Source organism: Sciurus vulgaris (genome assembly GCF_902686455.1).
Source record: "Sciurus vulgaris genome assembly, chromosome: 1".
NCBI lineage: Eukaryota > Metazoa > Chordata > Mammalia > Rodentia > Sciuridae > Sciurus > Sciurus vulgaris.
This window is the reverse complement of record NC_136461.1, coordinates 107946967-107971219: the sequence shown is the minus strand read 5'-3', so window position 1 is coordinate 107971219 and position 24253 is coordinate 107946967. Positions and strand designations below refer to the sequence as shown.

Here is a 24253-nt window from a genome sequence, read left to right as displayed (position 1 = left end):
GGGTTAGGTTTAGGGTTAGGGATAAGGAGGGTGGTAAGAATGGACGAAGAAAGGAATGTATAGAGGGAAAAGAGGGGTGGGAGGGGAGGGGGGAAGGGAAAAAATAACAGAATGAATCAAACAACATTGCCTTATGTAAATTTATGATTTTTAATTAAAATAAAAAAATTATAAAGTAAACATCCATTAGCTATCATATAGGATACCAAATAGATGAATGCCAAACTAATTAGGAAAAACTAGTTGTAGTGGACAATAATGGGTCCATTGGTGACATTATAATATGGTAAGGGTTTTAGACAAGATAAATATTCACTGATCTGCAAAAATGGAGACCCTGGAATAAAAAAGCAGATTACAAAATCGCATTTACATATGATTTGATTTTGATAAAAGAAAAACAGTATGAACAAAGTTGTTAATTGGGGTGATCTCTAGGTTGTGGGAGTGTCAAGTTTTTTAAAGAATATTTTTCTGATCTATAAAATGTTCTTGTATTTCTTCTATAACAATGAAAGTATAAACAACTCCTGAGCTAGTTATAATTATCTGGCCCAGCATTTAATGTCCTGAATTACCCTGGGTCAGGTGAATTGGGTATCTGAAAAAAGTAGAAAGTCTGGTCTCCTTTATGCCCCACATTCTCCCCAGCGACAAGTCATTCACTTCCCCTTTACTTATTCTAATGTCACCAGTTTGCACTTCTGTCTTTAATTTAAATTCCTCAGATCAGGGGGCTTCTTTCTACCAGTCAAAACCAGAACCATGCATCCCACAGCTTGATGGTGCCATCTGAAGGATTTCGAGGACTTTTCTCCAAGGCTATACTCAAGCCCAGACACAGAGAAGTGAGTCAGGTTGTCTCAGCAAACTGGATTATTTTGATGCTTTGACTAATATGGCATGATGGCCAGGTAGTCAGGCAATGGCAGGCTTCTTCCCATTCCTGGGGCCAACCGGGCTTTCTGCATGTAACATATTCCTGACAGAGACTATCTGATAGTTCTCAAGCAGGTGGTCTCCATAACATGTTAGCACCTATTTATTCGTACAAATAGCGCGGTAGAAACCACCCTTTATTTTCCCATAAGGAATGTGGAAGTTTGAATGCTGAACACCACCTGGGCAGCTTTAAAGTGGACATAGCCATCTCCTTGGAGGAGTCTATGATCTTGGATGTACACCTGTGGGAGCTCTGCAGTCTATCACAGGGACGATAATCAGCACTTTCCTATTGCTCTAAGAACTACAGGTATCACGAGATCAGATAACTCATCCCTGTCTGTTGCAGCAGGAGAAATGGGCCCAGCCAGGGGAAAAAGATGTTTAATAGGCTGAAAGTTCATGTGAAAATCCAGGGTTCCCCATCTCTAATCCAGGGCTATCTTTTCCCCTGATTCCAGTTGTTGCAGATCTATGGGTTGCAACTCCTGATAAGTGTTAAGAGTTATTGCTGTGTGTCCAAGGACTTATATGCCCATCAGGCATTGATATGGGCTCCATAAGCAAATGTAGATGTCAATCATTTGAGAGTATGTGGCCTTTTAAAAAATGGTACATAAAGGTGTGAAAATATGCAAAACTAATTTAATTATAAATAAAAACCCACATGATCATTGTCTAAGTCACAGAACAACACCACTATCATTTCAGGCTCTCCTGGGTCCCTACTTAAAAATTCATGCCTGTTGCTTTTCTCTAATCTGGAGATATCCTTTCACATGACTTCTGTAATTATCATTTCCTTGGCTCTAAAATATCTTTCTATGTAGGTATGCACCCCAAAACAATATTTTTCAAGTGTATATAATTGAAATCAAACTATATTCTTTCATATTTTGTTTCTTCTGCTCTTTAAATTCTTGTGATATATCCTTATTATTGCATAAAATTTACTTTTATTTGAATTATGGCAGAATCTATCTCAGTAAAACTATACTTTAAAAAAAAAGAAATTTGTCAAACAATAATAATAATAGCTACTGTTTCTTAAGCATCTAGTTGCTTTCTGTATTCTGAACTGGAAACATATTATTCTACTTAATCTTTCTCCCAACCTATTGTGACAGGTAGTATAATTCCCATTTCATGCAAAGACAGAAATACTGAGAGATCAACAGTTGCAGTCCAGACTATCAAATCCATATGGCTCCAAACACAATGTCCTCAAATATATAAACTCCCTACTATATGTAGATAGAAGTGTAATTTGGGGGGGGGGGGTATTTTTGTATGTATAGCTCCTTTTTCTAGAGTACAAAGTCCCACAGTTACTTCATAGAGATGCATAGGATATGTGAAAAATATAACACATTAGCTGTATCCAATCATTGTTGACCTGCTTTTCAAAGATATTTTATTACAGGCGAGAATTTTAGCCAAAGAACAACACATAAAAGGCAGTGAGGCAAAGAAGGGAACATTTGAGGAGGATTGGGAGTTTGGAGTACTTGAAAGCACAAGGATGATGAGTTTGAGGGGGCAGGGCATAAGCCACTGGTTAGAACGGAGCCCAGGCAGGACATCACTGAACAGCATGTTGTGAGTTTGCCCTCCTGCAGGCAGTCTCAGTAGTTCCTTACAACTTGGAGAACTGGATCAGGTCACGATTGATCTCAGCAACTGACCGGCAGCCTGAAAGAACCAGATAGTAACAAAGTTTTTTTTTTTTTTTTCTCATTTCACAGGCATGGGATGACGCATTAGGAAAAAAAAAAAAATAAAAGTTTTTTTTTTTTTTTGACTTAGGGACTTGTGCAGAAAAGTGTCTAGCCCAGGAACAGTAGGAGTTTTTCAAGTCTGTTGACTTACAAAGTGACCCATTCTTTTTGGTTCAATCCTAAGTCATTGTCTTTCCTCTGGGATTGTCATAATTCTGTAGAAGTGACATTGTAGTTGGGTCCATCTTTGCCTTCCTAGATTAATTAATTCCTGATAAAATATATTCACAGCATGAATCATATAATTCTGATTGCATTGGAAATTATTTTATGACACTGTACCCATGTCAATGTCATGTTTTATTGTGTCAAAATGTCAGGGTAAAAACTCTACTTTAGCATTTTAAAAAATCGACCTTGTGTAGAGTAGATATCCTTGAACTTTATCTAAGTTCTGATAAGGTGAAGGAGTGTTGAAAGCATCTGCCAAGGAAGGACAGACTCAGGGATAATGTAGGAGATGGATTGAGTCTCCCTTACACCAGCTGCTTTTCATGCAAAGTTCTGTCAAAGGAGATCTTTTTTAGCACAAGATCTCAATTAATATACAAAATGAGGACTATAGAAGAGAGTGCATATAGGAATTCAAGAGAGTCTCTTCAGACAAGAAGTAAAAAGAGAAGGGAGAAAGAGAAGCTAGTATGGGACTGGAGAGTTGTGGACTCAGGTAGACAGTGGGAAATCCCTAGTGATGAGAAGGTTGAAGGAATTTAGTAACAGGTGGTGTGATGCTCAACTTCATGTTTTTTCCCTATCTATGATGTATGCTCCTTTGTCTCCCTGATATAATATTAGCAAAATCTATTTTAAAAAATTAACCAATGAATCGGTCTTTTTGTAAAAATAGAAACATATGAAAAGGTTGAATTTCTGGGTTGATTGAAGTAAACACAAACAGTAGGCATGGGATCTGTAGACAGCCTGTAAACTGAACTCATTCAGCAGAGTCAGGAATTCAGAGACAGAGGTGATGCTCTCCAGAAATGGCAATGATCTTGAGGAAAGCTCTGGGTTTCCACTGGCAGAGAATAGTGCTTGATCTTTGTCTAAGACAGTTCTTCCCTCTTCTCTCTCCTGGACATCTAGGAAAAGGTTCATTCAAGGGAAGGACTATTGCTCCTGTTCTGCAGCTCTCCCACTTAAAGCCCCAAATCAGGGGGGAAAAAAACATACCTGCAAGTGACATGGAAGCATGGAACTCATTTTTTAAAATGTTCAAAACTTCCTCAACACCATCTTCACCCTGCTCCCAAGATAAAAAGGACAGAGGCTCAAAAAGAGGATTGAAGAAATATTATGACCATTTGCTGGGTATAAACTGTAGATACAGTCAGAACTGTGGCAGGGATGTTGAAGAATATCTATGACATTAGAATTATCTGGGGAAGAAATTAAAGCAAAGAGGAAAAGTTAGGGATAAGAGCTCTTGAAAGTTTGTGGCATCTATCAGGCATGTGGAGGTGTGGATGAGGTGTGACAATCCTCAGGCACCTCAAAAAGTGGTGAGGTTGGAGGGTGAACGACAGAAAAGTGTGGAAATGAGCAAGATCTCTGTATCTTCCTAGTGCTTCTGATTTTGCCACTCTTACCTTGTAGGCAAGACCCCACAGGATTGGTCTGCCGAGAAAAATGCACTTAGCTCCAAGGGCCAGAGCTTTCAACACATCAGTACCAGTTCGAACCCCGCCATCCAGATACACTTCAATTTTCCCTTTTACAGCAGCCACCACTTCTGACAAGGCATCAATCTGAAAAGCAGGAATTTCTGATTTGACTCTCAGTGGGTGGTGGGGTGGGTGCCCTCCCACAGTCCCATAGTACCAGGAAGTCCAAACTGGGGCCATGCTTGAGGCTGCTTGAGTTTATCAACAGCAGCTGCAACTACATTCATGAAGCTCAGGGAGATTCTGAGGATTATCCCTGTTTCCATCTTTGCCTTTGAGTCTTGTCTGTTACAAGAAATGCTTGGTTTCTTTTCATCTCCAAACAAGGGACATTTTCCATTTATGATGTTCACTTTCACATTAAGACTTTCAATTTTATTTTGCCATCTCTGTTGCTAGGGTGGCATCATCAGAAATATTCTCCACTGCTTAGGCACTGTTTCTATCAAAAGGAGCATGGTCAGTCATGGCCTTGTATCTGGACTACAGCCTGTTTGGGAAACTTAATTGCAAGCATTCCTTATATCGCCATGTTTGGCCAACTAGTCCCTAACTCCCTCACAGCTTATCTGAAAAAAGGAAAGAGGAATGCAGCAGCAGTGTTGTGAAAGTGAAGCGCAAGCCTTTGAAAGACAGAATAAAAGCAACTTATCATTTTGGCTGCATTTCTTTCCTGAATTTTCTATCTTATCATGTCAGCTCCAGCTGACAGGCCTTGACTCTCAGAGGTGCCCAGGGCCACTGCAGGCTTCCTGCACCTCCAAGTCTCTGAGGAGGGTGATAGCAGGCCCCTCAGGAGTCTAGGAAGAGGGTCTCAGGAGGCATTCCGAACTAACCTCAAGGTTTTTGTTTTGTGCGTCACTGAGCAATGCCAGAGGAGAGGACTTGGAGTTGGGTTCCAGTGGGCCTCTGCTACAGAGGAACCGGTCAGAATGCTACCTGGCTGAGACTGAGCAGAATAGACTAGTGAGAAAAGAAAACTGTGCTTTAATTTACAAACACAGGGGATAATTGAATACATTTTGGACTCACGTGTAATAACTGGAGAAAATTCATGTCCAAGTATTATTTGTAATATTTCAATGATGTTATGGGAAAAAAAGTATTTGTACGGACAAACCCCTCTAGCCACATTGGACAATGGAATTGACAATAATTTTGGAAGAAGAAGGGATGAATTCACCTGAGGGTACAGTGTGGTTTTAGAGTTTATAATAGGTCAGATCAGGATATTCATTGGAGACTTCTGAGGACAATAGCTGACTTATCCTTGTGGAAACACAAGGACAGTTGATATGGAGCCTCATAGAAATGGGATCTTTATTCAAAATATATCAGGTATTATAGGGCTGGCATTAGCCTGGAATAAGTGAGGGACTGGCCACAGGCAGAAAACTTATGAGAGCACCAAAAAAAAAAAAAAAAATGATATTTGAATTGAAATATTAGAAAAAATCAAAGAGAGAATCTGAGAAAGCAATTGACCAAATGATGCTATGTACATATATGATACACCACAGTGATTTTTACCTTTATGTATATCTATAAAGCACTAATTTAAAAATCAATCAATAAATAGAAGGAAGACCAGTAGAGTAGAGGAAGGGGAATAGGTAGCAGGAGGAACAGAGGGAAAGAGGAAGTACTAGGGACTGAAATGGAAAAAATTATATTCCATGTATGTATTATTATATTAAAATGGACCTTGCTATTATGTATAACTATAATGCACTAGTATAAACATTTAAGAAAACAAACAATGGGGAATTTTGATTTGCAAACTGAAGGTTAATTTGTATAAACAAAATTTTACTGGATCCAGGGTAAAGATGAAGGTGAAGTAAATGAGACAGGTTTATATAGATGTGGGTCAGATCCTGTCTTTGTTTAAAATATTGATATTTTGTTCATTGTAGATTCTTTTGCATTAATTTTCAATTTTTAAATAGTGTATTGAAATATTTATCTTACTAAGTCTTTTGGCACCCACTTAAAGTTCTGGATCCAGGTGAGCATCTCACTAGCTTCACACTAATCTTGATGCTGTCCCTGGATGACCTTGGATTTGATTGTTAAGACAAATGGTTGATCACCTTGATCACCGTAATTTGGAAGAAGAAATTCTCCTAAATCTCTCTCTGGCTCAGTGTGTAAGCCAGAACTTGTTCTCTATTAAGGAAGTACAGTGGGAAATTAGTTGGCCTCTTTCTCTACTCACTATTCAGTCCTCCCAAGGGAATAGGACTAGCTAAATTGATGAATGAGATCCTGAAACATATAGTATAATGTTTGTTTTAGTTTTGTTTCAGTAACCTACCTTCTACCCTGCTTGCTGCTTGTGGGCTCTTGCTTTCTCCTCCTATCTGGTAAGCACATTTCAGCAATCCAAGAGGCCTGCAAGGTTTTTGCATTCTCTGTATGTCAATGACAGGATGTGTTAGAAGTAGGCTTGTAGGCATTCTTGCCAGGGTTGGGTGAGAGCTCAGTGTGTTCACTAAAGACCCACTTTCCTCTATGATTATAGGTCAAGAGTTGGCAGTATTACTCAGCCATAAAGAAGAATGACTTTATGACATTTTCCAGCAAATGGCTGCATCTGGACACCATCATGCTAAGTGAAATAAACCAGTCCCAAAAAGTCTAAGGTCAAATGTTTTCTCTGATATGTGGAAGCTACCCACAATAAGGGCAGGAGGTGAGGGGAAGAATAGAAGCTCAGTAGATTAGACAATGGGGAATAGAGAGGAAGGAAGAGGAATAGGAAAAGGAAAGACAATGGAATGAACCTGACATAATTTTCCCACATACATATATGAAAACAACACAGTGAACCCCACCATGTGCATCCACAAAAGTGGGATCATAACTAGAATAAGATATATGCCTTGCTTGTATAATTATATCAAAATGAATTCTGCTGTCAAATATAACTAAAAAGAAGCAATTAAAAAAAAAATGAAAGAATTGGAATGGAAAGTAGGAGGTCGGACCCAGTCCCTTCAGTCCAGCTTTTACCAAAGAGGTATAGCCAAGTGCACCCTCTGCTTCCCCTGTGGACTGGTCATTCCTGTGCTTTCTACCAGGGAGAGGAAGGGGAGAGGAGGAGGAGACTGGTTGACACCTGAACCCTCCAAGCATCACAAATCTTGGAACAAATCAAAGGGCTGCTGCAGTGTTTCTACTTCCTGAAATTTATCTTTAAGAAGTAACTGAGAATGTGCTAAAGATTTTAACCTTAAAGGTGGTCATCAATGCATTAGTTTAAATAATGAGATTGGTAGTAATACAGATGATGGACAATAGATAGTTACATAAACTGTCCAGTCATATGATGTACTATTAAAAGTAGGAGATCAACATCCACTTCAGAGAAATCATTTGACCTTTGGTTTTTAAGATTGACTTATTTCATTTAGCATGAAATTCTCCAACTCCATCCATTTACCTGCAAATGCCATAATTGTATTCTTCTTTATGGCTGGATAATATTCCATTGTGTATATATGCCACAGTTTCTTTATCCATTCATCTGTTAAGGGCATCTAGGTTGGTTCCACAATCTAGCTATTGTGAATTAAGCAGCTATAAATTTGGATGTAGCTGCGTCACTCTAGTATGCCAATTTTAAATAATTTGGGTTTGGCCAAGGAGTGGGATAGCTGGGTCAAATGATAGTTCCATTCCAAGTGTTCTGAAGAATCTCCATATTGCTTTCCACCAATTTGCAACCCCATCAGCAATGTATGAGTGCACCTTTTTCCCACATCCTTGCCAACACCTATTGTTGCTTGTATTCTTGATAATACAAAAATTGGGGACTGAGGGGAAGCAAGAATGGAGGAAGGGTGGATAGTACAAAGGAAAATGAGGGGTGAGGAGGGGTAGGGAAGGAAAAATAATAGAATGAGGAAAACATCATTACCCTATGTACATGTATGATTACGCAAATAGTGTGACTCTATTTCGTGTATAACCAGAGAAACGAAAGTTGTACCCCATTGAATCAAAATTTAAAAAATAAAAATAAAAAGTAGTGAAGGAGGTAAAGTCAAAAATAGCTGAAGCCAAATCTTAAACAACTTTTGAACAAATTTCCCCCTGCCTTGGTTATCTCATCTGTAAAATGAAATTAAGCCAAACTCAGACTAATGTTATGAGATTAAATGAATTAACATTTGTAAAGTGCTTAACTCAGTGCCTGGCAAATAGTAAGAAGCATATAAATCTCTGTTAAATAAAATACGTATTCATGAAAACAATTAAGAGGAGAATATTTATTGAAACAAAAAGTTGCTCCTAATACATTATCAAACTAAAAAGGAAAATTACAAAATATTATGTATTTTAATAGAAAAAGTATTTGCATTAAGAAAGTTGATGGCAAAAAGTACCAAAAACACTAAAAAGAACAAAAATTTTTTTAAGAAAAAGAAATACCAAAAATATTGAAATTAATAATAGGGATGAAATTTGGGTGATTTTATCTTTTTTAATGTATATTTTATAATTTATCTGCACATTTTGTTTACATAATAAAATGGCCCAAAATACCTTGGGACAAAAAAACCTCACTTTTCTTTCTTAACACAAGTCAAACAGCAATAAAACAGGCTTTTGAAAAGAGATAACATATACATCTCCATGAAAATAAGTCATTAGCTACTTCCGATTTAAAGACTCTTCCTGCCTCCTTTCTCCTCCCTATCTTCTTGCAAAACTTCATCTATATGGGTTAGGGAAGAAAATTACAGGCCTTTGTTGGCTTTAGTAATTAATTCATTGGGGTGATTTTTGGTTTTAATGTGAAAGACAGTTAGTTATTAGCTTAAGTGAGGCACTGCCTCTTCCTGGGATGTGTCAGGTGGAAAAACATAAGGTTACAATCCACACAGACATACAGACTTCAATCTGAAGGCTTCTTCCAGCAGGCAGGAACTGCCGTGCCTGAAGCATTGCTCTTATTTTACCTCAACCACGTTATCTATGTGAATTTGGACAAGTTACTTGACATTTTTTAACTCTAATATCCCCATCTGTAAAATAAGGATATACCTGTCTTGCAGCACTGTCAAAAGACATAAAGACAATACTTGTGAAGCTTGTAAAAAAAAATAGCCTGGTAAACACTAGGCTATTGTAATGATTAACAATCCTTAAGATCATGGGGATACATAGGGTAAGGGAGAGGGGAATGGCACCAGATTGCAGTTTTTTGATGTATACACACACACACACACACACACACACACAGCCTCACAATCACACCTCCCTCCCTCTGAAGTCATGCTACTTACTGAAGCGGGAACCTCATCAAGCTGCCTCCCACCATGATTAGAAACAATGATGCCATGGACATTGTGCTTCACTGCTAATTCCGCATCCTCTTTTGTCAAAATCCCTTTGAGGATGATGGGGAGTTGAGTTATGCTCTGAAACCAGGAGAGATTATTCCAGCAGAGAGATGCATTTATGGAAGAGGACTGGGTACAAGGCATGGAATTTCTCTGTGGAGAATAAAAAGGTAAGTCAGTCCTGAATTCCTATAAGACTGCTTGACTTATTCCAAAGAAGAGATACATTTAGAGAGTTGCCGTTTCTAAGCTAGAAAGGAAGAACAAGGAAATCCAAAATGCTTCTGTCTGTTTTCTCTAACGAAATTCATATAAAGGAATTTCTACTTCAGTTCCTTTTTCATTAACCACTGATTATGTCCTTGCTTAATAATTATGCTAAAATATGGGGACACAAAAGAAGATAAGATAGGGTCTCTCTTAAAAGAATTCAGAGTTTATCACATGAGATGGATAAGCAGAAATATCTTCTGGTCAGTTTGACATTTTGTGGTTGATACATTCACAGGCTAAGTCCTAAGCAATAATTCAAGAATCCTAAATCAGATATTACCCAATATTTACAGTTGACTCACCATGAGCATCAAATATCCATAAATCCTAATGTACCTAATTTGGGATAAAGTTTTCAGAGCATCTGAAGGCCAATTTGTGGTTAAGGAGAGCTGTTGAGGATCTCCAATAGCTCTGGGTACCACAGCTGCCCATTGACTGTCATTACCACCTCTTTGATAGTCAAAGGAATTCCAGCTTTACTGTGGTATTCCCCCTCTGAGATGGGAGTACTCCATCCCATTCAAATATAAGATTTTAATGAAGTAAGTGCCCATGCAGTCACTTAATTCAAATATTCCAAACAGATGTGCTGCAGCACTCTGATGCTCCAGGGGTGAGTAGTAAGTGTGCAGAGATACTGACTCCTTAGTTTTCAAGGCAGCAAGGCAGAGCCTGGATTAATAGGCCAATCAGCTTGACTGTGAGCATCCTCTTCAGGAAGCTAGTGTACCTACATGTGCTATCTACAATTGTCATCTTCTAAGTATGCCATGACCTAGAAAATATTGGATAACTTTAGTTTACTCTCCTAATCCTGAAAAATTCCTTTCCAGGGCTTTCCTATTTTTCAACATCCAATTCTGGCCTGAATACTACTGGTGTTCAGAAGTTGGGCAGCTCCAGAAGTGAGAACATTGGTCTTGTGTTCTGCTTGTCTGGGAGCGATAATCAGATCTTTGTTTTGAACAGCTGCATCCTAATGCTGGCACAGGACAGGCACTCAAAAAATAATTGTGGAAATGAAGATGCAAGGGAAGGAGGAAAGAAGGAAGGAATTTTGCCTTTTGTACTGCCTGCATGTTGAATCTGGTATCTTTCCTACCTCTGTAGGTGATCGAAGATCCTGTAGCAGTAATCTCTTCTTCAAATTGAACTGATTTCTAATGTCCTCTCTCCTTTTGCCAATTATGGGTGCATCCACAGTGATTACCAAAGCTTTGAAACCCAGGGATTCTACCCTTTGGATAAGCTGTTTGTTTAGCTGCCAGTCTGACTGCACATAAAGTTGGAACCATCGGAGGCCTTTGGGAACAGAAGTGACAATGTCTTCAAGGGTACAGCTGGAAAATGTACTGGTGACATAACAGATGCCGACTGCTTGGGCAGCTGCAAAGGAAAGGACATGACTTAGGTTGGAGGGCGTGAGAAGCCCTAGGAGTCTGTGTTGTCCCTGGCCAACTTACCCTGAGTGAAGTTAGAACTTGACTTCATTCTGCTTCCCTGTAGGGCAGGGACTGGAGATGGTTTGGTCAGACTGAGAGGTCTAAAGACCGTTTATGTCCTCTTCCGTGCCATTTGTCTTACAAGTACTATACCCCATAATAAAATGTTTCCAACCAGAGATATCATTTAATCCCCAGAACTATGTTGGGTATATTACAGCCTTCAGATAAGAAAGCAACTTTAAGAATTCCTTAATGAAGGAAGGGAATTAGAGAGGCCAGAGGAAGGGGAACTCAGTTCCAGTGGAAAAGTCTAAAAGGTGGAATAGAAACAGCATGGTATCTCAGATAGAAGAATACTGGCTCTACCACTTCCTTGCTGTATGACCTTAAGTCTCATTTTCTTTATCCATAAAATGGTGGAAAAAATAATATCTGTCTTTTGTTGGGAGACTAAATAACATACTAGATATGGAAGCATTCTTTCAGTTGCAAACCTAAGTATTGCACAAAGCTAGTGATAAGGTGGTTGATCGTGACAATGGTGATGATATTGATGTCACCACTACCACAGAACTGTGCATTTCTCACTTCCTACTTTCATCATTTCAGGGAGCTACTCTGACAGATAATGTCACCATGCTACAAACGATGGGCAGAGAATTTGGCCTAACCAAAAATTAATACCAGTATCTCATGTCAGTGGGAGGTACCTCATTCTCTTACACTACCCCAAACCAATACATTCAGCTGTGCAGATTTAATAACTAGTCATATTTGTAAGAAATTCATGTTTCACCCTAACTAGACCTGGTTATGTCACTTTCAGCTCTAGAATCCTTGGACTCATTGTCTCCTGCATCACAGAGTCAACGAAAAAGACCCCAGAGAAGCTCTGAGTAGCAAAACAAAACAAAACAAAACAAAACAAAACCAGATTTAGCCTAGAATGAAGATTACAGAATCCCAAGAGGATTTTCAGTACCATCTCTTTTCATTTTTATTATTGATATTAATATTATTATTGGTATTGGTAGAAGACATGGGGGAGAAAATGGAGAAATTACTAGGAAGGATAAACACACAGTTAAAAAAAAGAGCTTTTTGTCAAGGAAGCTGACAAGGTCAATTGAGAAGGGAAATGGAACATTTACACAAGAGAAATTGCCAGGGCTTTGTGTTAGGACCTAATATGATTTTCTTGTCACTCTAAATTCAGAAATTCATCATTCAGCCCCATCCCTGATCCCTAAAGGGCCAGAGACAGGCCTACCCGGGGGATCCTCCTTGGGGCCTACTCATGGAGCATCCTTTCCCCACAGATACTGCAATTCAGCAGGACAGCACCCTTCTTCTGAATGATGACCTGGTGGGATTTTAGCACACTCCTCTTCATCAGTGGTCCTTCTCCCACTCTATTTCCTATTACGAATACTGGGTGTTTCCTCAACTTTAGGTAAAATGTTATACAAACAGCTTTAAGCATTCTGGGAAGGAAGTCTAAAGATGGGGTTAGTTTATACCTCTGGCTGTGCTCATTTCTCCGTCAGGCCAGGCGATGCCGTGGAAGGCTGTGGGCGAGATGCAAATGGGAGCACTGATCTCCTCCCCCTGGACTGTGGTCCTGGTGTCCACCTCTGACACATCTCTCAGGAACCTGGGACGAAGGCGGATTCTGTGCTAGACAACAAGGAAAAGTTCTATTGGTGTGATTATGCTCCAGCATGGTGATGGGGCCCCCTAATTCCTGGCGGGTCTAAGTCAGCTTAGGTCCCATGAATCCTTGGTGGTTCATTTGACTGATCCTGAGTAAGCAGTGTAGGTCCAGGCTCATCTTTGGGCAGCTGCTCCCAACATCCACTTCCACACAAACCCAGCCCTCTCTGAACTGCTAGTGCACGGTGCTCCATGCCAGGCCCCACCATGCTGTAACCGGAGTCTGTGTCTTTTAGGTCTGCCTCCCTTACTAGACTCTTCAGTGCTTGGACAACTTGATTGATCTATCCTAACAAGGACTAGAAAAGGAAAGAAGAGGTAGGAAGAAGTTCCAGGCTCATTCTCTCCTGGGAAAGAACTCTCTCTCGTAAGTAAGAAGGAGCCACTAAAAGACGACAAATGACAAAAAATAATCATGGCTTTGTTGCAGGATGGTAATTCATTTGATTATTTGGTTTAAAACTGCTTTAGAGAAAGGTAAGAGAATTATAAATAATACATATGTAACACATCTGTAAAATATAATTTTTAGTTGAATGAAAACTGAGTCTCATTATTGAAAACTGTACACAAACTTAGAAGGATTTTCTCAAAATTGATTGTGCAAGCTTGAGTGAGTCTTAGTTACTTCATCAGTGAAATAGGAGCAATAATTCAATTTCCTAACACTTTTGTGAAGACAAACTGAGATAAAGCATTTAAAGTGCCCAGTGTTGTTCCAGCTTAGTATGAAAATACAGAATAGAAGGTTCATTTTGTGTCCCATTGTCAGTTTTCTCCTGACTCATCTATCACAGGTATTGGCAAACTTTCTATAAAGAGTCAGATTTTAGAATTTTAGAGTCAGGGGGTCTCCATCAGAATTATTCATTTCTTTTTTTGTAACACAAAAGTAGCCATAGACTATAGTAAATAACTAAGCATGGTTGTATTTCAGTAAAAACTTTATTTATGGACACTGAGATTTGAAGTTTATATATAGTCATGTGCCATATAAAGGTGATTCAGTCAACAACAGACCCCCATATATGAGCAAGGTCCCATAAGATTATATCACCTAGTGACACTGTAGCCACCTTTGCTTGTGTAAATACACTCTATGATGTTTCCAGAATGATGAAATTCTTTAACAATGCAATTCACAGAATGTATCCCATCCTTAAGTGACACATCTGTAAGTTTTACATATCTTCTTCCTTTACTTTTTGCCCCAACTCATTTAAAAATGTCAACCATTCCTAGCTTGTGGCCTACACAAACAAAAATAGGTAGGGGACCAGACTTGGTCTATAGCTATTCTTGGCTGATCCATGCTCTATCCCCCATTTTATAAGTCCATCTCTTCTCCCTTGAAACAATCTTCTATTATCCTGGAGACTTGCTGGGTTTTCATATTTTCTCCAAACCCAAGTCCACTTTCCTGTCTCACATTTTCTCCTCCAAGATAGAAGTTTAAGAGTTGAGGGCATCTAGACTTGTGTAGCATGCTTCTGTTCCCTGCCCTATGGCTGGTCTTCCTGGGACCTTGTCCTATCTTTTCAAGTTGCAAAATTGCTGGAATACAAAGGGAGGATGACTCACTTGTGTTTGTTCTAAGATATATTCTTCCTCTATCCATCTTCTCTCCAGCCCTTTTCCTTTCCCTGTCTCCCCTACCAAAAAAAAAAAATCAAAACAACAAAAATCCATATTACTATATCTTGAGTATTCTTTTTTCTTTGGAGGCAGAAACCAGCACTACCAGTATCTAAGGAGCTCCCAACCAATGCAACTTAGCTTAACAATAGGAAGAATATGGAAGAACAGACTTTTTAAATGCTGCAATGTTGTCATCCTTAGTGATGCCTTCGTCAGCAACTCCTTCGATAAAATCCCAAGATGACTTAGACAGCCGCTCTCGTGCATGTGCTTCAAAGTCTTTCAAACACACCAATGGCATTTCTGGATCTTCAAAAAACAAAATAAAAAATCTCATAAGAACACTTCAGATGTAGAGAAGAGTAGAAGGGAAACCGAAGTGTGAAGTTGCTTGGGTGCCATATTGATCTTCTTTTTTCTTTAACTTAATGGAGTTACTGTCCAAGACCTGATACCCAAGCCAGGAGGCAGGGAACCATGTATTATTCCTCCATGTCCCACCTCCATTCCTAAGTCCTGCTTATTTTGTCTTTTAAATGTCCCTCATGTTCAGTCCCTACAAAGTACACACTGCCCCAGATCAAGTTGAGATCCTACCACCTCTTAAGAGATTATTACAAAAAATACTTTTTATTTTTTGTCTCCAGATTCACTCTCTCCTTTCCCGTGGAGGAAAATAGGGAATGAACTGGGAGCTCCCAGGAACCTCAGGTATTTGAATTACCTGAAACTATGGGTGACATAGGGGAGAGAAGCAGCTGAATTTTTTGGTGACTCCTTGTCTGGGACATTAAACATGTTTGTTTATATCATTAGGAGATCAAAATATCATCACCTATCTCTTTGTTATTTTTGCTAATTTCGAGGCCAGGAAAATAGCATACGTTGCTTCCATGTATTCATGTATAGTCTGACCATAAACCTGGAGCTTGGTACTTCTGATACACCCGTTCCAGAAAGAAGAAAGAGGGGAGCACTTGGGGTCATCAGTTCATTTCTTTAATAGGAGCAAGGACTGTGGGATCAGTCATTGTGGGCAATTGCAGCAGTTACAGTCAGTTACAGTACATAGGGCTCCTACATGAAAGAACTCCAGAAGGAAAGGCTGAGAAACCAGAAGTTCAAAGCTCCAGTCAACTCCCTTCTTAGCCAAAGACTGCAAGTAGAAACAGAAAGGATTTTAAGTTTGACTGAGAAAAGGGACAGATCCCAGGAACTAGAACTTCAAACAGGAATGGGTTTAGTTTCTTTAATGGGCAAGGGGACCAAAGAGGCTGATGTAATGTGGATGCTGGATATATTAGCTGAGGTAGAGATGGGGCAGAACTGTCCTGAAGGCATCCTGAACTAAGCCAAAATCCAGTGAAGTCAAACAGAGAAGTAGCCTGTAACATTAACCTAAGGAGCTTAATGGAAAGTTACGTAACAGAAATAAATTGCCTCTGGGTTCCAGATGGAGGGAAGGATGAGGATCTTTCCATAGGTAGCCTTGTCATTGGATAGGCAGGAAGCTATTCTGGTGCTGAGTTGAGTCTGACAAACTGAAGGATCAATAAACCTTAGTCCAATGAGTTAATCATTGCATTGATCCACCTATATTGCAATTGCATGTTTATAATTCTGTATGCATAAAGGAATTAATATAGTAGGTCCAAGAATGCTATTTTTTAAAGTCCTGCTTGCAATGTTAGACCTTGACTGGTGTTTATGAACTTCCATTTCAGCAGGGTCCCTGATAGGAACGGCTCACTGTATGCGAACTATTTGTACAAACAGCATTTTTTATGCTGAACATCTGCTTACTCTCTGGGAGTCTAGGGTGTTGGTACAGAATGACCAAATGAACATCCCCAACATGAAAGTCTAAGCTTTGAGTCTCTAATAAGCTTCCTTGGTAGACAGATGGTAGACAGCTTTCTAATAAGCTCACATCTCAGGGCTGGGAAAATTAACTGCATCCTGCCTGGACTCCACTGGGAGTGAACTCTTGGAAGCTTATACCTGCTTTCCTTTAGATTTTGTACCCTGAGCCTTTCCCTCTGCTAATTTTGCTTTGCATCTTTTCAGTATAATAAGTCATAGTCTCAACTATATGCTGAGCCCTGTGAACCCTCCTAGTGAAGCATCAAACCTGGGACCCCAAATATACTCTATCCCTGGGCTTTAGGATGGTATGTGACACTAAGTAAACATTCATAGATGCTCACTACTTGAATGAACATTCCCATATATGTCGTCTCTCTGCTTTACTGGATGAGAATTCCCCACACCAGGTTTTAACTTCTGAAATCATGTATGTTACACCTTCACAGACGCTCTCCTGAATATTTTTAACACAGAAACTACACAAAGTTTATGGATAATCCAAGAGAAATGGCTCATACTCACTCAAAATTACTTGCCTGGAATAGTGTAAATTATGTCCTTTGAAAACCACTTGGAAATAAGGTTGGAGCCCTGCTTGGAGTTAAAGCATTAACCCTAATATCCTTATGTTGAACAAACACTGTTATATTGTATTTTATACTTTTTATAATCTTCCTTTAGCTTTTCTTCTATCCATTAGTTTCTCTGTTTCCCCATGAAGCATTAGAATTAATGAGGTATTAATCTCCCTGTTTTGCATTTGAAGAGAATGAGGCATAGGAAATGAATATCTCATGAAAGATTAGGCAGTAAATTACTATAGGATGTGGTTCTGGAATCCTGTCTCTTGGTGGTTTGTAAGATGATGTTCTCCATTTTCAGTTCAAGAGTAAAGAGCAAAATAGTTGTCTCAAATAAATTATGTGATATTGAATTTAAAATCACTTTATAGAGTCAAAAATATAATTGTGCATTTTTTATTTTTATAACACGTGGGGGTCCTGTCTGCCACATCCCGCGTGGAGGAGAAAAGTGTTAACTGCTAGAGGAGGATGTTGGCGATTTTCCTATCTATTACCCAAAACTTATCTACTCAATGATCACACAAGAACCAATACTCTTTTTATGAGAGAGGGGACATGACCGGTCTGGCCATACCAGCTCTGGTCCCTTACAACAACATAGAGTCACCCAACTCTCCTTTATAATATACACGTAAAGGGTGCAAGGACTGGGAGGAGCTTCTTCTGTGATGGACAGGATAGGGTGGAGTTAGGGAAGCCATTCTCTTAGGGGGAAAATTCCAAAAGGAGACCGGGAACCACTCCCACACAGCATCACATGCTTCCTAGCAGTTCTTAGAAGCCAGGTCTCTGCATCCTGTGGCTCAATCTAGTCTGATTCTGCTGAACAAGGATGGCTTCCCACAATACCATGTGAAGCTTAGTGGAGTACTTAGTCTATCATTCTTATTAGAGAAACAATATAAGACTTAGAATTGAAGAGAAAGATAATTTGGTTGTTCAAAGCTTTTCCTAAATTTGGGAGGGAAGAACTTAGCACGATATGTTTTTATATAGTTCAGTCTGCTACCATATCAGACTTGAAACTCCCTGAAATTAAAGGGAAAATTGAAGTTATCTACTGGTTTTCTTGTATTCTCATTTTAGTTCATTTCCATTCCAGTGTTTTTTCTTCTGTTTGTTTTCTACTCCAACTATCTAAGAAGAGACAGGAGGAAAATAATTAAAGTCCTTTTTTTGCACATTGACCAAGTGCCAGCTCTTATTCTAATATCATTGGTTCATTTTTCCTCTTTTAACCTTCTCAGGCATTTTGTTTTATTTTGAAACAAACAAACAATTAGATACAATTAGCTGACCAGTGACAAGAAAGTGAAAAGGGCAGAGACATTCATTGGTACCTGTTGCTAAAGAGTCTGATGTTCAGACTCTTTTCCCTGATCACAGACTTGGATCGGAGTTCATGAGCACTTTGAGGAAGACCTTGCTTTCTTTAGTAATGCAATCTGACATGATACAGTTAGGCTACATAAGAAGTTTATTTTTTTTAACATCTCAAATTATTCATGTGATTCACATTGGTGTCACTTTAGGAACTCTGGGTTCTCAGAGTTGCTGTATGTATGGAAGGGAAATCTCAGGGTAAAAATCTCAGGGTAGGCTGTAGAGACACAGGGTGGGCAGGGGGTTTGGGGACAAAGTCTGCCCCTGATGATCACTTTAAGGTGCATATCTTTGTCACTAATGGATGTGTTCTTCAAGACCTCTGGCCTGCCTCCCTAGAACTCATGCCAAGTTTCTTTGGAATGACAGATAATATCAAGGCTGCGTTCTGAGAGTCAGGTTTGAGACATTAAACTGTTCAAGGCTGGTGGAATATTATCCTACGTGGGATGATGCTTCCTCAGCCTCAAGGATAACGGCTTCAAAGGGCAGAGTCAGCTGAATTATCAAAGAGATTATAACCATGGAAGCCTCTGGCAATGGCTTGGATGGTGGCAGAAGGATCAGGGGCCCAGAGTTGCAGGGACACTGTGATCCCTGGTGCAGAAGGCAATCATCCCAGGAGTGGAAAATGCCACTAGGACTGAGGTAGATGAGTGCCTAAGAAGTTCCCAACTTATGGTGATGAGGGAAAGAGAAGAACTTGGATTCCCAATAACAGCAAGTGAGTCCTCAGAGTAAAACTGAAACCAGAATGTTTCTGACATGGGGGTGGCCTGAGGGAACCAAGGATTATATTTGTTTGGCAGGAAAGGTACAGGGACACAGTATGGGTCTGACAGGCACCATTCCAGTTAGATGGGGCAAGAACTGATTCCCGGTCTCTGCTAGCCTAGGATCAACTCTGGCCTCTTTCTGAACCCTCACACTTTGTGAGCCAAGGTCTCAGGACCTTCCACATCATGATGGTCATGTCTTTGTTTTATTCTGGTTTGCATAAAAATAATTTCTCCTCTTCAGTCCACCAGCCCTGAACCTCTCCCATCTGCCTGTTTTCCTTCCTAGTAATGAAACATCCTCTCTTGAGCTGTGAGCATGTTTTGCCATAAGGATCGTGATGTTTGGGGTCTTGGAAATAAATCAGACAACTTTGACTTTCATGGGTCAAAAGAGTTTGGGAAGTTCTGGGTCAGAGGACTTATTTATGTGATTCTCATTCTGAAGTTCTTGTCACCTGGATTAGGTCACTACCTGCCCACCATCCTGCCTCTTCAGGTTCTAATCACCACAGATCCCATCCGTCAGTATCAGAACACAGAACAGCTGCTCTTGATGGAGTCGAGATAGACCTTAGAGAGGAGAGTTGTGTCTGAGCTTGATAGCAGGATTAAAAAATTAACCCAGGTGGCCTTCCTCCACACTCAGTGCTCTTTATGAACTAGCAATTCTGCTAGACAACCAGAATTCACTCCTCCTTATTTGAGATTTAGATTCTCTGCATAGAGCTAAGAATCCTAGAAACTCACTTTTCTACACTTGATTTCATCATTCTGCCTCCTCCTTCCCTCCTGCTGATTCTGCTTAACCAATGTCAGCAAAGGAGGCTGCACTTAAAGTGGGACATATGGAGTAAATTTGCTTGGTCCTACTGGTGTTCGTGGCAGCTGCAGGGAGCCTGCTTCAAGGAGAAGGTGACTGACACTAGTTCAACAAGTGGAGGCAAGTTACTTCTCTCTAAACCTCAGTCCCTTCATTTGAAAAGGTAAGGGTTTTTGTATATTTCAGTTTAATTCATATTTAATTCAAAGGCACCAGAAATTAAAGGTTGGGCTGAGTGAGGTCCTTCAGAATCTCTTCTGTGTTTCCCATAAATACAAAGGCCTCTGGTTAGATGAGGTCATATGAACATTCTAGTTCAGCATTTACTTCATGGCTATAAAGTACAAAAGAGAGAACTAGCACATTATTTAGATACATCTGCTAACAAAGACTAGCTCAGTGCTCACAGCCTGCCTTGACTCCTTCTCCCCAACCTTATTTTTTCTCTTATTCTTTTTCGAGCTGTTCTGGCCTGCTGTGCCACCTTATGGCTCCAGTAGGAACTGTTTCACAATTCATCTACCTTTGAGGAGAGCACTAGGTTCTCAGAGTACCTGTTTTCCCTGCTTCCAGACATGGTAATCAAAAGCAGTCTTACATATAAATGCCTCTTCCTCCTTCCTCAGTTTTTCCAAACTATTGACTGATTTTCTCAGGGAAATAGTTCTCATTCCTTCTTCCCTCTCCCTAATCTCTCCTATTCCCTTCCCTTGTCCATTTGTAAACCAAAAATAACTCTATTATGGTTGATGAAATTCATGTTACTTAGTCCTTGTGTCAAAAACCAAAAAAAAAAAAAAAGTCAATATATGCTAAAATCATATTAGACTTTGTAAAGAATTCAAGAGCCTTTGGAAATGCCCTCAGAGGCACCTAAGAGTCCTTTTTAAAATTTCCACTGAATTCTTTCTTTCTCTAATTAAGACTGCTGTTTCTCACCATCAGCAATCATAAGAAATAAGAGAAACCATTTATTACACAATTTTCAGTTTGCAGTGTTGGTTAATGACTAGCAATAGAGCAAGTTTACTCTATAGTCACTTGCATTGCAAATAGGCCAATTTTCTGCTACTTCATGAACCAAGTGAGTATTTGCAGTCATCTGAGAATACAATCACTATTTTAGTAACATTTTTTCTATGGCAAAACATGTTCTGAGTTCCAAACAAATGCTTTTTGAGTAGAGTTTTGAAATTCAGCCCTTCTGTACAGTGTGTGATTTCTATAGGGGGAGAGAGATGTCTAGTCAAGGCATACTGGGGGACATTGGTACAAGTGTTCACATGGTGTTTTGAAAAGTTGGAGGTTTTCTTATTCTATTAAGAATAATAAGATCGTTTATTATTCAAATAGTTTTGAGATAGGCTTAGGGAACCAGTGCAGAAAAGGTAGACTCTTTCATAAACTTTGTGACTTGGCTGAAGGCTCACATCTCAGCTTTGCTAGTTACTCACCATGGCTCCATGAAAAACTAGTTTCTGAAAGGAGAATAGTAACATGCGGCTCCTCATGAGGTTCAATCTTATAGCCATGTAAAGTGTCTAGAACTGTTCCTTACATAAAGTAGATTGTCAATAAATAGCAGGTCTACTTTCATCATTCCTGTTGAAAGGTACATTTTCATGGCTCTGAAGTTGAAAGCTCTTTCAAGATTAGAATAATACTGTGATTTAAACCTTATATTCTGTCATTTTTACCCTGTGTCAGATTTGCTTGTTAGTTTATCCAACAGGGTTCATCAAAGCATGCTCTCAATCAAAATATGTACTGCTCTCCCTGAGCTCCTAATGCTTCCCAGTTGCTGAAAGACAGACAGGATTATATTACAGAGTTATATGGGCAGGATATGGGAGTGACATGTGTTAGCTCTAAACCAAGCTGTAGGAGCCAGTATGTGACCCTCCATCTTTCTTTTCTCCTACTACAACAAATCAAAGGTCATATCTTCCAGAAAGTACAGCTTTAAGATAATGGTAGCTTGGGTTCCCCAAGTGCCACCTGGAAAGGAGTAGCACTGGACATCAGCTGATATTATATGAACAAGAGAAAAATACTTGTGTATTAACCAACTAAGATTTCAGGGTCTATTTTTTAGTACAAGCTAGCCTAACTTGGCCTAACTAAAATATCTAGGCATTATACTAAACATTAAAGAGTAAACCAAAAGCCCTAGGTCTTGTCAGTCTCTGACATAGAGAAGTCAGACTGCAGCATTCATCCTGTGTTTGTTGATGTGACTTAGAGTATAAGAAGAGAGAGTGCTTTTCTGGGGAGACTTACCTGGAAATTTGAGAATATTTTCAAATGGTATCCCACAGATGATGTTCAAATTCATCTGCATAAGCTCCTATTCTCATCTATTTATAATAGTAGAATGTGGGAAGCCAGCCATATCCAGCAGAATCAGGCTTGGCGGAGCCATGGGATATAGAGGTCTGACTCCCAGGAACTGGCAGACATGGGAAACTGTTTCAGATAGCCTGGGGTAGGCAACTCTGTACAGAAGTGGCTCACTGCCTGAGGAAATGCTAATTCTCTAAGCAAATGACTTCCTCAACTCCACCCCATCCTTTTCCTCACAGAAGACACTCCTCCCGGTCTGCTTTACCTGTTTGGCTATAAATAAAGGGAAGCTGGGCTTCCCCATCTTGTTAGAGGCCAGATCTTGGCACGGCTCAATCCATCACACCTACTTCCGACTGAAGGGATTATTGGCTCCTCTGTTTATTTAAGTTTCTTAGTGATTAATCAAGAATTGGCACCATCCTCCAACAGAAACCCCTTCCCTCATCCAAGTGGGACACAGCAGGAAATACCCCCTTTACAGTAGACTACTACTATCTACCTAAGGAAGCTTGTGAGAACCACAGTATCTTGTAAAAGATGGAATAGTTGAGTGGTTCAGAGTACAGGCTTTGGGAGCTGTGCCTACTGTTGGGAGGTAGTTGACCCTAAAAACCACTTCTCCCTTGGTCCTATTTCCAAACTCTATCCTGTTTCACTCAACTATCTTTATGCCAACACCACCCTCGCCTTCTACCAATACCACCCTATCTTGTTAACTGTTCTTGTACAGTTCTTCGCAAATTGATGAATAGATTTGCCTTGACCTGATTGCAACCCCAGAGGCATTTCATCACAAAGAATCCGTAGCTAAATCCAAGCAAGTGAATATTCCAAAAGAAACAACATCAGCCTAGTTGTTTGAGAAATACTAACTTTGCTTTTTAGAAGTAGTAGCCTTGCCATTGTTTTTTTTTTTTTTTTTCCTACTTGTGGCCAGGAAATAGTAATCAATATATTAGGCAGGAACTTTGCCTTTTAGATTTTCAGAACCCTTTCAAATGAACACATTTTGAATCACTTTTCCTCCTAATTACACATGTAAATATTCCACCATGTGTTTGTTAGATCTAACTTCACTGTACCTGACCTTCTCTGTCTGTAATCTCTTTGATGTCAAGGCTTCCTCTGCCACATCATGAGTGTCCCCACCACCTGTCTTCATATGACCTCCCCCTTTGTTCATAGCTGTTGCCTTGTGGACTCACAGTCAGCTCTCACCATGCCTCACACAAGCAGGGTGCTACCTGTGGCTTCATCTCCCGTCCCCAGCTTCAAGCACACTTGAGGCACCCACAACAAACCTGATCCTAAGGTCTTCAAGCACTTGGAGAATGTGGTGTCTAGAAGCAGTCACACAGAGCCTGGCTCCGTGCTGGATGTGCTAGGAAACAGCAACTCACTGCCCATAGCTCAGGAGTAAAGGACAAGTTCTAAATTAAACATTAATCTTTTAATTTAGCTTTGTGGTAATAAGTAACAAGGTCAGAGTGAGGTTAGTTGAAATGAACTTGTTTGATTTTACAAAATTCAACCCCAAAAGAAGTTTTCTCTCTCTCTCTTTCTGCCATGTAAATAAAATTTTAATCTGTAACTGTATTACTTTATGAGATGATAAATGATAGAAAAATGTAGGAATTGAGTAAGGAAACAGTTTTCCTGAATGTCAAA

General features: G+C 39.6%; 1 protein-coding gene across 2 annotated transcripts; it reads right to left on the bottom strand.

Moving 5' to 3' along the window:
* Positions 1-1998: 1998 nt before the first annotated feature.
* Positions 1999-24007, bottom strand: HAO2 (hydroxyacid oxidase 2). Of its 2 annotated transcripts, XM_079103471.1 has the most exons (8): positions 23887-24007; positions 14978-15116; positions 12977-13128; positions 11114-11397; positions 9679-9888; positions 4310-4468; positions 3894-3963; positions 2002-2634 (listed from the first exon to the last, which is right to left on the bottom strand). In XM_079103471.1, the coding sequence occupies exons 2-8, from the start codon at positions 15106-15108 to the stop codon at positions 2579-2581; spliced, it is 1062 nt and encodes a 353-aa protein (XP_078959597.1). In that variant the 5' UTR covers positions 15109-15116; positions 23887-24007; the 3' UTR covers positions 2002-2578. The 2 variants fall into 2 exon arrangements, with proteins under 2 accessions (XP_078959598.1, XP_078959597.1); XM_079103472.1 differs by lacking the exon at positions 23887-24007 and having other exon boundaries at positions 1999-2634.
* Between the last annotated feature and the right edge of the window lie 246 nt (positions 24008-24253).

What these genes read in the sequence shown, in the direction of transcription:
- HAO2 (XM_079103471.1), bottom strand. Translation starts at nt 15,108, where the DNA reads ATGCCATTGGTGTGTTTGAAAGACTTTGAAGCACATGCACGAGAGCGG. An exon ending in ATCTTCGATCACCTACAGAG is followed by an intron (nt 9,889 to 11,113) that starts GTAGGAAAGATA and finishes TATTCTCCACAG; the next exon opens with AGAAATTCCATGCCTTGTAC. An exon ending in TGCTTCCATGTCACTTGCAG is followed by an intron (nt 2,635 to 3,893) that starts GTATGTTTTTTT and finishes TGGTTCTTTCAG; the next exon opens with GCTGCCGGTCAGTTGCTGAG.